Below are 12,956 nucleotides of genomic sequence, written 5' to 3'. Positions count from 1 at the left end.
ACACCCACGTGCAATATTTACTTTTACGACTTTTTTACATTCCTCGGTAATTGTTATCCGAGAAAGCGGCAGGTTTGACAATTGAACTCTCAGAAGCATTAATGTCAAAAAATTATTTGATTTGTTGCTATGCGGGTGTCGGGCATCAGAACTCAAAGGGATGCACACGTGCGTCTTCCAGCTCCCTGATTTTACTATCTTGGGTGTTTCCGGTATCGAGCAACGGTGTCACCTCAGATCTCCTTAAATGATGAATTTATAGATACTTAATTCGTGACATCCGGTTATTGCCGTGAGAGTCACCGTATTCTTGGGACCGGGGTGAGATCACCGTCGCTCGCCCGTTAATTAGAATATCCGCTGGTTGCGAAGGAAAGAATCGTTACTCCGCAGGACGTAACACTGCTGTGATGTAATTTTGACGTCAAAATGACGTCATTTTGACTATGTTGTGTTCCTTGGGTTAGGACATGTTTACAGTGTTTAAAGTAAATGTTTAATATGTACACATAAAAAAATGTTTCCAATTATCGAATTACCCGTCTAACGATTTGCCCCGGTCTTCCCTATATGATGCAATGGATTCTCCTGCCTTTCTGCATCTCAGTATTGTAAGGTAGAGCGGGATCCCCGTCTTTTTGCATCTCTTTTAAGGTCATTGACAAAGTCCTTCTTTGTTGCCCTCGACGAGTACCGATGGCTACTGCTGTCCTCCGTCAGGGTTAGGAAATGTAAAAGAATAGTTTGGGAATGGATGGAATCTAGGTTGAGAGGACCTGCCCCCTCCGGTTAGGGAGTGGAGGAAGATCAGGAGCTTACGTGGGCAGGAGCGCTTCATCCTGAGGTAAATCTGTTCTCTGCCGGGTTCGCAGGAAGTATCTACCCGTTACCCCGGGATATTTCTTTATGATAGCATTAATATGGCCTAACTCCAAACATCACGACAGTATCGCTTCTGCAATTCCATCTTCTTAATGTAATTTGCGGCATTAACTTCTGACATATTGCCACGTTCCTTAACTATTTTGAGTAATATGTTGTGCACGTCTTGAGCCATATTTTTCGCATCTCCACAAACGTAAACATGTCCATTTTGTTCACCCATGACACGCCACAATTCTTCCTTGTTGTTTTCGAGCAAATGTGTGACGTAGATTTTTTGCGCTTGCTCTCTGCTGAACGCAGAATGTAACGTTAATAAGCCACTTTTCACATATTCTTCTAACTCATCACAATAAATAAAATCCTCTTGACTTTTTCTGCATCCGAAGTACAGTATCGTATCGCCCACCTCTTTACCTTCTTTTCTCGCAAAATCCCGTTCTTGTATAAAACCTCTGAATGGCGCTAGACCAGTGCCCGGACCAATCATGACGATAGGAGTACTCGGGCATGTCGGCAAACGGAACTCGGACTTTCTTACAAAAATTGGTATAAGACAGGGCGGATCGGAGGGATGTTTCTTCTTCAACCAGGTGGTCGTCACACCCTTGTTTATTCTGCCGGTCGGAGTTTTATATTCCACCACCAGTGCCGTAATATGAACTGAAGTTGGATAAATCTTCGGAGACGAGGATATTGAATAGTATCGACACTGTAATCGTGGCAAAATTTCGCACAAATGATCTAATGGTGGCTTTAAACTGTGAATATCCTCCAGTATATGCACAATGTTGCGATTCTCTTGAATTATCCATTGTTGATAAGCCGCTTTGCCTTCCACGCTGGTCGACGCCATCAGTTTCAGCTTTTCCTTTTCTGTGGGATCAGCGGCGTACTCCGCCAACTCTTTAAGAACGTAGGTGCGCGGGTTACTTGTAATGTCTAAATAATGTGTCAAAGCAGTCCTGTAGCTACAAGGGCAAGGGAATGGCTTCTTCGTAAATTCTTCATCTGTATTTGTGAGGGAAAAAACATTATTCAGATTCACACCGATTTGTTTGCCAATTTTGTTTACTAGCTCTGGATTGTTCACAGGATACACGGCTAAGTGATCGCCAGTCTCGTAATGCATCTTAGAACCGTCGATGTTGAACTCTATATGCATGCACGATCTGTTTGACGCTGGACCATGTAATTGGCGATTCATTATCATAGGAGCCAAAAATGGGTTTGCCGCATCATACGGCGGTTTCTGATTTGTGAAGGAATGAAGACGCGCGATCTCTCCGGTGTAGATGCAATCGGTCGGCAGATTCGCGTGCTCTGTGAGCTTGTAGTGTCGAATACTAACATTCTCGCCAGTTTCCTTGATGCCAAAGAATTCACAGACGGCCGGCCAAAATTTATCTTTCCACGTGATAAAATCATCCTCTATGTTTGCGTTATCATCCCCAAGACCCAGCTTGATAACGCGCGTAGCACCCAGTTGCTCCAATCTATTATCCACATATACGCCTATTTCATTATAATAATTGTAAATCTTGTTACCCAGTCCAAATACCGCGTAATTTAGTCCTGTGAGATCGTCGTCACTGTTCTTGAGCCAATCAATGAACTCCATTGCATTATCAGTGGGATTACCCTCGCCATAAGTAGCCAAACAAAACACTGCTAAATTGTTGCGGATAGTCTTCAGGTGTACCAGTTCTTCCATATCGCATTTCTCGGGATCGGCCACCATACCCTTCATCTTGTATCTGATGCTCTCCTTAGCAAGGATATTTGCGAATTTTTCAGCAGTACCCGTCTGGCTGCCATAGAATACTACTAAACTTTGTCCGGAGGCCTTTAATTTCTTAATGAAGGAATTCTTAGGCGGTGGCACCGCGGCGAATGACGTCGGTTGGATAGAGTAGGATTTTGTCGCTGGCATGAGATCCTCCCGCTTGGTCGTCTTGAAGAGCCACCTTGCCGCCACTAACAAGAGACTAGCGACTAACATTATGTTCAGGAGTGATTCGTAGATCGTTTCCAACTCGTTCTCGCTCTTCGATGATCCTGACATTTTCATAGCCTTCGGTTGCAACGCGTCTGCGGTCGGCTTGGATCAAGAAACTGTTGACATTCGGTATTCTGAATTATCATTCCCGCAATATTTAGTCGAGATTCAACAATTTACAATTAGTAAAGGATAAATTTTCTAAAAAAAATATATTTAAGTTAAGCCTGCCGCAGACGATACGTTTTTTCTTACGGGATTGCTTACGTGCTCCTATACTGGCAGTCTTACGTGCTGGAAATGGGTAGCTTACGGGCTACGCTACTGGCTCGCGTAACTGGATTTTCGTAATAGATCATGTCCTATTTTTCTTACGTGATTCTGTACTGGTTTATTGTGAAAGCCAATCAGGACGCAGTCTGTATAGGTTATACTGGGTTATACCATGTTATACTGTCGAAGTGTTGTCAAAGTTCAAACGTGAATTCACTTCGCAAACATGACGTCGTGCAAAAATGAAAAGACTTTAAAATAGTCCAAAAAAAGTATTTTATGTTTAATAGAGGCTTACTAATAGGAACCATGTTTATATGCGATAAACACACCAAATTACCATAATAAGCACAGTAAAAATAAGGCATTAAAGAATGTATTGACTGTCGACTCCATAAACGTCGGCGATATTTATTTTGTTGTCGCAATTTTTCAATAATTAAAAATAATGCAATAGCAATTTTACGACAATGTACAACTGTTGCAATAATTTCATCCATCTCATCTATCTCATCCATATTTAAGCGTACCGCTTCTATGAAACAAATTTCAGTTGCTCAACCTGTACGAAAACTCACACCGTGTGAAGTCACGGCCAGTAGCACTGCCAGTACCATTGCCCGTACGGTAGCAAGAAAATCCAGTTAGAAATCCAGTAAGAGAAAACGTATCGTCTGCGGCAGGTTTTAAAGGAAAATTTGTTTTTAATTCAAAATATATTTTTTACTTGAAACTATTTATATTTTTAATATAAATAGTTTCAAGTAAAAAATATATTTTGAATTAATTATATTTTTAATATAAATAGTTTTAATTAAAAGAACGAAATCTAAATGTAAAAACTTTTTAAATTTTTAACGAAATATTAAGCATTAATTTAAAATGTTTTTAATTTGCAAAAATGTTACTTGTATATAAGAATAAGATTTTCAAGTAAACATTATTCTATTTTTATTTAAAATCACTATTAACCCATGATGGTCACACTTTCAAATAATAATATAATGGTTACATGGGATCCACTAAATTTCTCTGCACAAAATCAATCGCCATTTGCCAATTTTTTGATATTTTGTCGTAAAAATTTTACTGAACATACCTTGAGGTCTGTTCTTTATTATTCAATAATTTTTTAAAATTAGAATTTAACATAATGAAAAAAATTCAAATAGAAGAAACTGCAAAATTTGACTTTTTTACAAAAATATTCATAAAATTTTTAATTTTAGAGATAATTCAACAAAAATTTAGGGGTGTATTCTTAAGAGAGTATACTTTTAAATAAAAATTAGTTTTATAGGAGGTTGTTTGATTTTGAATGTGTATCCTTAAGAATCATCTACAATAGAAGATGTTAAGGTCGTAGAGGCGGTCGCAGTTTTAAGTCGCATAGACGGAGGCACAATCGTATTATAAATACTGTTTACATAAATTTGTAAAGTCGTAAACAGTCACAAAAATGAAAAGTACGCAACTCGGGAATAGTTTGTTTTCTATGCTTATTCCCAGCAAACATCACGTTACATGTAACGTAAATGTTAGTTATAATTTCCCACTCAACAGTGTAACTATTATATAACACACTTGTTATATAACAGTTACATTGTTGAGTGGGAAATTACAACTAACATTTAAGTTACATGTAACGTTGTGTTTAGTAGGTTCTTTCTTTAAATATCAATCGTCAAGCTGTAATTTGTCCATTATACGTATGTATGTACATACGTATGTTCCCAAATAGCACACAATATACATATATGATAAATATTAATAAACATTTATCATAAATATTTTTTATAAATATTATAGAAATATTTTATAAATATTTTATATATATGACGGAAAAGATTATAAAAATCTTTATCTAAAATATTGTTAAAATATTTATTAAATATTATTCAAAATATTTATGTAAATATTTATGATAAATAAAAAATAAATATTTATAGTAATATTTTGTAAACATTTTTATAAATATTTTATTCATTTATAATAAATATAAAAATTTATTCCATTTTAATAATATGTTGATAATTTAATGATTTGTTGTTTTGATTGTCACATATTAATTCTTATAATAAAATGCAAAATAGTACTTTTGGCCGTGTATTTAACCTATGTATATACATGTGCTGATACACACACAAATAAAATAATTAGTGGTACCGTTGCATAGCTTTTCTTATTCTTTTTTATTCTGTTTCGATGTATGTATTTACTATCGGTTTCTCTTTACTGTCCTAGTTTACACCACTTGATACGGTTACTAACTATTATAGTAATTTTCTATTAAATTATTTTAATTTCGGTAATAAATTTAAAGAATAGTATATTAAACTGGTACAATATGAATCGAGATTAATAAATATATGTATCATCCCAAGCAGAACAGAGAGTCATCACGTCAAAATGATGTCAAAGTGACTGCAAAATGATTATTAAAAGTCACTTTTCAATCAATTACGATTTATTTTGATGTCATTTTGACTTGTTGTTCTGCTTGGAATGTATACACGCATCGTCGAAAGTAAGATTTAATAGAAAGAATTTAATAGAAAGTTACGAGTTAAGGTTGGTTTATGCAGGCCGTAACTGCTAACTTATGCCGGAATCTGTAAGAAATTGGCCAATCATAATCGAGTTATAAAAGAATAATCGACTATGATTGGTCAATTTTTTATAGATTACAGCATAAGTTAGCGGTTATGGCCTGCATAAACCAACCTTTATAGTATGCGTATGGCTGCGTTCAGATTCCCCACCCGAGTGCACCCAGGCACCTAAAGAGCGTTCAGATTCCTTTAGAGTGCCCCTACCGGACATTAGATGGGTTGTTCACTTTATCACTCTGTCTATCCCGAGAGAGTGGAAAAACCACATGGGTCCTTGAGCCGGGTGAAACGGGTGGGTGACGTAAAGGTGCGTTCCAAAATGTATCGCTATAAAAATTTCTATATATTTGTGATAAAGCTCGTATATTTAAAACAAATTTAAAATAAAAAAATAAATTTAATTTAAAATATTACAGTAAATAAAAATTAAAATGTATAAATATAATAAAGAAAAACGTTAATAACCAAGTAAAGTTTAAACGTTTTGTTTATTATTCTGTTTATGTAATTACAGATTAATAAATATTAATCTTTTATTCTATTAATGTAAGGTTTCTTGGTCTACAGTCTCACAAAATCGTTATATAAATATTTATATTTGAGATTAGTATGTTAAAGATTTTTAGTATTATTAAATATTTTCTGATACTAATAAAATATACTGTTTGTTTTCTGTTCCTGAACTCCCTGAATTAGTGTGCACTTAAAGTGAAATAGATATATATTTGAAAGTTAGTGAAAACAAGAAGGAACGTTCCAGTGCAGTCTAGTGCAGGAATAGAAAACAAGCCTATACATATAATAGATGATATGCGCAATATATATCTTCATCTAATTTGTTAAAATAAAAATTTATTTTTATTGTTTAAATTGATTCGTCCTATTCTACTAACATTTAATTTTCATCTACTTTAGTTATATTGATAAAAATATTCATAGTAAAATATTTATGTATTATCTTTATCGTTTATCTTAATTTATTATGTAATTTATTCTGAATCTGAGATATTTATGTTACTATTTCTCAGCGTTATTTGCTAAACACACCCAATGTTTGAGAGTGCGTTCAGATTCCATAAACCACTAGGGAGCTTTTCATTAGCTCCGCCCATTTACCCAGTCACCCAGAGATCACTCACCGGGTGGAGAATCTGAACGCAGCCAAGAACATGGCTTCATGTCACGTGATATTGGACACCAACATCAAAAGGACCGACATGAAGTGCCGCTACTGGTTATACTGTGACGATACATTCGTGGTCGCGCGCGGCATTCGGTCATAAACGTAAAAATAACCAAGAAAAAAACAAGGCCCCTAAAATGGGTGACCCAGGCATTAATGGCACGGTCTGTATAGAGTCCTATATAAAGAGAGAAGCGACATTGATGTCCGAAGCTCTGATTGGCAATCTGATTGATACTTGATTGGCTAAGTGAGCACCTATATTGTGACGACAGCTGTTTGCAGAATGATACGAATGGTGTTTGATGATCTTAGAGCAGTCCCAAAATGGCGGTAGAGGACTCAATTGGATACTGGGTTATGATGGGGGTTCGATGTCGCTTCTCTCTTTATATAGGACTCTAGGTCTGTACACCCAATGACATTTATTCTATCCATGGGGAAATTTTCCAACCTGAGAACCCGCTGTCTTTCTACATACTTGGAGTTCATGATTAACGTAACGACCAATAAGCTCTAGTCGTTTTATTAATCATGAACTGCGAGTATGTAGAAAGTGGTGACTTCTCAGTTTGGAAAACTTCCCCATGGACAGAATCAAATGGGTGTTTACGATAACTAATCGGAACTCGGATTGGATTGAACAATGGTACTCAACGTAAGTATAGAAAATTTCTCTAGGCTAATCGGATTGACGATCTCTGTCTCAAATGTGATCCGATTGATGACGAAATCGTGGAGACGCAGAAGCATGCTTGAAAAGTAAGTCTCTTTATTTTTTTAAATATTCACACAAAAAATCAAAGATAAAGTTAAAAAGAATGATTTGAATTTAGATTTATTGTAATATTTTTTGTCTAAACACTAAATTTCGTTTAAATTTCTATTTGTAAAAATTAATTAATCTATTCTAAAGTTTGTGGTTATATCGGAAACAAATCAAAATTAATAAAACAATTATTAATTGTTAGGTACAAATTAAAGCATATAATATTTTAAGCATATCATAAAATTCCTGTTTATTATAAACTTAGTAAAAATAACTTTGAAATCATTCAACTACATTACACATTAATCAATATTAATTTATATGTTAAAAATCAATAATGTTTCTAAAAATGTTCTTTTTATTCTTTTCCAGATTGTAAATAAACTTCAATTCCATGAATAAATAAAAATTACTGGAAAATGGATTTATATGAAGAGGGCATTATTGAACAATATCAATTTATGCTAACTTAAAATTGTAAAATTTTTCTTTATTAGTTGTTTATTAGAGAGTAATAATATAAAAATGAAATATACGCATCATATAAGCATACAATTATTTTAATTTTATTTATGTATATTCCGATCTTATATTATTACTCTCTAATGAACAACTAACAAAGAATAGCAGATTTTACAAATTTTAAGTTAGCACAAATTGATATTGTTCAATAATGCCCTTTTCATGTTAATCCATTTTCCAGTAATTTTTATTTATTCTTGGAATTGAAGTTTATTTACGATCTGGAAAAAAATAAAAAAAACATTTTCAGAGACATTATTGATTTTTAACATATAAATTAATATTGATTAATGTATAACGTAGTTGAATAATTTCAAAGTTATTTTTACTAAGTTTATAATAAACAGGAATTCTATATGATATGCTTGAAATATTATATGCTTTAACATGTACCTAATAATTAATAATTGTTTTATTAATTTTGATTTGTTTCCGATATAACCACAAACTTTAGAATAGATTAATTAATTTTTACAAACAGAAATTTAAACGAAATCCAGTGTTTAGACAAAAAAATTACAATAAATCTAAATTCAAATCATTCTTTTTAACTTTATCTTTGATTTTTTGTGTTATTATTTAAAAAACTAAAGAGACTTACTTTTCAAGCATGCTTCTCGGTCTCCACGCTTTCGTCATCAATCGGATTACATTTGAGACAGCAATCGTCAATCCGATTAGCCTAGGAAAATTTTCTATACCTACGTTGAGTACCATTGTTTAATCCAATCCGAGATCCGATTAGTTATCGTACACACCCATAGTCCTTGGGTGTACAGGGGGTTAATTGTGTATCATGCAACTAGAGTAAAAATGACAAAAGTGAACAAATTTACTAGAGTATTTATAATTTCATTGGTCAACACCTAGTGAATTTGCTCACTTTTGTAATTTTCTCTTTAGTTACATGTAGAGTCCTATATAAAGAGAGAAGCGACATCGAACCCCCACCACAACCTTCAGTATCCAATTGAGTCCTCCACCGCCATTTTGGGACCGCTCTAACGTCATCAAACACCATTCGTATCATTCTGCAACAGCTGTGTTCACAATATGATTGCTCGCTTAGCCAATCAAGTATCAATCAGATTACCAATCAGAGCTTCGGACATCAATGTCGCTTCTCTCTTTATATAGGACTCTAGTGGGGTGCGCACGATTGGACACCGCACGATTGGACACCACCACTCACAGCGGCCGATGCCTAGAGTTTTTCCGTTGGTTTGGTTAGATAAGTCAAGATGATTGGTTGGTGTCCAATCGTGCTGTGTCCAAAAGAGTGTCACCCGACTCTAGTTACATGTAGAGACCTATATAAAGGCTGTGTTCCGATATTAACTGCCAGTACTGAAAATGTATAGTATATGTGACGTGAACTATAAATTTTCAGTACTGCCAGTAAAAACGGAACACAGCCAAAGAGAGAAGCGACATCAAACCCCCACCACTATCTCCAATAGTGTTCTATGGGTGTGTTCCAAAAGTTCTATTAAAAAGATCTCTTTTAATAATAAAGTTGGTAACACTGTAATTAACTTTGCTGTGTTCCGTAATAAAAGTTGAGTTTGTGATTTCGTTAACTTGCAGAGACCATCGGAGATTTTAATTTAATTTCTTGTAATTTAATTATTTATAAAATAACTTTAATGTATTATTTATTAAAATAATTATAATCATGTATTATTAAAATAATATTTACTAACAATAATTTTTATTTTAAAATAAGAATTAAGCAAAAGATGAACTTCCAAAAATTCCGTGAAGCTAAAAATCGCAAATTCTGATTAATTTTAAATTATTAATTGTAAGTAAATTAGATTATATCCGTTTGTGTGTTCTAATAGTGTATGATAAAATTGATACTTTTTAAATAGTTGAAGAGGCTACAGTAGCTTAGCTGGCATGCTTATAAATGATAGACTTTTATTAAATATTATTATAATATAATTTCATACTTATTTCAAACAAAATCAAATAAGTGTAAGTGATTATAAAACAATAATATCAATATTGGCAATATAAAGAAATTTATCCTTACAAACAAACTTTGCAGTTAATTTTCAATTTTTGGAAGTTCTTGTGTTCTTCAATTTCTATTTTAAAATCAAAATTATTATCAGTAAATAATATTTTGCATACCAACAATAATCACAAATTAAACTTATAGCGTTTTTCATTAGGAAAACTAGTGCGCACTGAGTGTGCACTCGCCGCTGGCAATTGGACGTTTCGGTTCGCGCGATGACGGTGCCAACGGAAACGCCCAATTACCTGCAGCAAGTGCACATTCAGTGCGCACTAGTTTTCCCAATGAAAAACGCTATTACATTACGGAACACAGCGTAGTTAGTTACAGTGCTACCAACTTTATGATTAAAACGACTATTTTCAATAGAACTTTCGGAATACACCCTATATATTCTTCGAATCTCCACCATCATTTTCAACACTGCCATATTGTGACCGCTCCATGTCAACAAACTCCACTTAATAAACGTCATGATTGATACTCCGTCAGCGTGAAATTAAGTTTTACTAGAGTCCTATATAAAGAGAGAAGCGACATCGAACCCCCACCACAACCTTCAGTGTCCAATTGAGTCCTTCATTTTGGGACCGCTCTAACGTCATCAAACACCATTCGTATCATTCTGCAAACAGCTGTGGTCACAATATGGCTGCTCGCTTAGCCAACCAAGTATCAATCAGATTACCAATCAGAGCTTCGGACATCAATGTCGCTTCTCTCTTTATATAGAACTAGAGTCCTATATAAAGAGAGAAGCGACATTGATGTCCGAAGCTCTGATTGGTAATCTGATTGATACTTGATTGGCCAAGCGAGCAGCCATATTGTGAACACAGTTGTTGCAGAATGATACGAATGGTGTTTGATGACGTTAGAGCGGTCCCAATATGGCGGTGGAGGACTCAATTGGATACTGAAGGTTGTGGTGGGGATTCGATGTCGCTTCTCTCTTTATATAGGACTCTATATAGAACTCTAATGGCTCTGGCAGACCAGCGCGATTTGCGACACGCGACGCGCGATTATCCAATAGGCGTTTACAGTTTTTTGAAAAGACGTACACCTATTGGATAATCGCGCGTCGCGTGTCGCAAATCGCGCTGGTCTGCCAGAGCCATTATACACATAGCAATTTTCACGTTTTTTTTTGTGCGCGTTATGTCCAAACATTAAAAATGTCACAGCAAGAAGTAATACTTGTATAATCGGTTCTGAGTTTATTAATTGCAGTAAGGTTATAATGTTTGAACATGACTATTTTTCTGTTTTGTTAGAAAGTGAGCCAAATGTGTAATGATGGTAAAAGGAAACTGGATTATATTGATCGGGTTAGTTTAGTAGTCTTATTAATTTTTGCAGAGAGGTTAAATTACCTGGATCATATTATTGACTCAGATTTTTCAATTTAAATTTATTGGATAGACAGTAAATAGACGGGATTGACCTCCCTTTTCTAAAAAAAATTGCTAATATGAGGACTTATCTATCAAGTCACGTCGTTTTTTATCAGATAAAAGTCACCAAGATCCAGATAATTCAAGAAATGAAAAATAGGTTAGTTTGAGGAGAGTTAATTATATCATATTTGTGTATGTATATGTGTTTTAAATAGTTGTATCTTTTATGCGTAGTTTTCTTTAATATAATCATTTTTCCTTACAGTGCACAATTATTGATAAAGCTTCAGACATTTTTGTAAATCAATCTATTTCTGAAACTGCTGATATTACAAATAATACATTGCTCATCGATCAGCTAAAAACTCAAAATGATGAAGCTTCACAATTAATCATCCATCTGGAACATGAGCATAATGCAAACCTAAATAAAGTGACAATGATGCTTTCTGCTATTGAACAAATGGAGAGTAAGATATATTGTATGAAGCAATTCATGAAAACTAGTAGAAGTTCAAGTGGACGACGATGGAAAAACTATTATGCCAAAGTACGAAAGATGGGACCTTGTAATTTTTAATGAAAGTTTATAATTTTTATTTTTAATACTGTACATTAAATAGTTTATTGTACATTAAAACATTAAAATAATTATATCTTACATTTTTATTTTTGATATTAATTTTTTATAATACCATTTCCTCATACAAACCTTTATTAATATTTCACTTTAATATAACAGAAGTAAACACTCCTCGCAAGAAATAAAAACAAATTTTTACAAATAATTGCGGAAATTTCCCGATTAATATAACTATTTGAGCGATTGAAATTGCCTATATCTAATTACAACGTAGTTAAACGGTATTCTTCTAATAATATATATTATGTAGCATTACATAAACAAAAAAATTTTAACTCTTAAATTTCATAACATTACATAATATTTAGAATTTATATAATATTAGATAAACAAAAAAATGTTTAATTCTTAAATCTTATAATATCACATATGTAGAATCACAGGTAAGAATTAATTTGTACTTTTGATATAACACACATTTATTTGGATTTTCTTTTCCTTTGTGTTTTAATATTTTCAATCAAAACACAAAAGGAAAGAAATAAACTTTTAAAGATTTTCAACAATCATATGCATATTCATTATCTTGCTACTGTGTGTGCGGCTTTTATTTTCCTTCTCTATGTATTCTTTACGTTGGAGATTAAACATTCTAAATTGCATACGAAGAAACTTAGTCAAAATCTTTACAGTAATATTGTGACATT

At 33.6% G+C, this 12,956-nt stretch overlaps 2 protein-coding genes across 2 annotated transcripts; one reads left to right on the top strand and one right to left on the bottom strand.

The window, feature by feature from the left end:
- Positions 1-363: 363 nt before the first annotated feature.
- Positions 364-3,066, bottom strand: LOC105203462 (NADPH--cytochrome P450 reductase-like). The gene has a single exon (XM_011172261.3). The coding sequence runs from the start codon at positions 2,951-2,953 to the stop codon at positions 926-928; it is 2,028 nt and encodes a 675-aa protein (XP_011170563.2). The 5' UTR covers positions 2,954-3,066; the 3' UTR covers positions 364-925.
- An 8,293-nt stretch (positions 3,067-11,359) lies between these two features.
- On the top strand, positions 11,360-12,327 carry LOC105197621. The gene is made up of 2 exons (XM_011164085.3): positions 11,360-11,597; positions 11,932-12,327. Exons 1-2 carry the CDS (start codon positions 11,556-11,558, stop codon positions 12,244-12,246), a joined length of 357 nt encoding a protein of 118 aa, XP_011162387.1. The 5' UTR covers positions 11,360-11,555; the 3' UTR covers positions 12,247-12,327.
- The last annotated feature ends 629 nt before the right edge of the window (positions 12,328-12,956 follow it).

This window comes from Solenopsis invicta, chromosome 8 (genome assembly GCF_016802725.1).
Source record: "Solenopsis invicta isolate M01_SB chromosome 8, UNIL_Sinv_3.0, whole genome shotgun sequence".
NCBI classification, from domain to species: Eukaryota; Metazoa; Arthropoda; class Insecta; order Hymenoptera; family Formicidae; genus Solenopsis; species Solenopsis invicta.
The sequence above is the reverse complement of the archived record's forward strand: the minus strand, read 5'-3'. Positions and strand labels throughout refer to the sequence as shown.

What these genes read in the sequence shown, in the direction of transcription:
- LOC105203462 (XM_011172261.3), bottom strand. Translation starts at nt 2,953, where the DNA reads ATGAAAATGTCAGGATCATCGAAGAGCGAGAACGAGTTGGAAACGATC.
- LOC105197621 (XM_011164085.3), top strand. Translation starts at nt 11,556, where the DNA reads ATGTGTAATGATGGTAAAAGGAAACTGGATTATATTGATCGG. An exon ending in AACTGGATTATATTGATCGG is followed by an intron (nt 11,598 to 11,931) that starts GTTAGTTTAGTA and finishes TTTTCCTTACAG; the next exon opens with TGCACAATTATTGATAAAGC.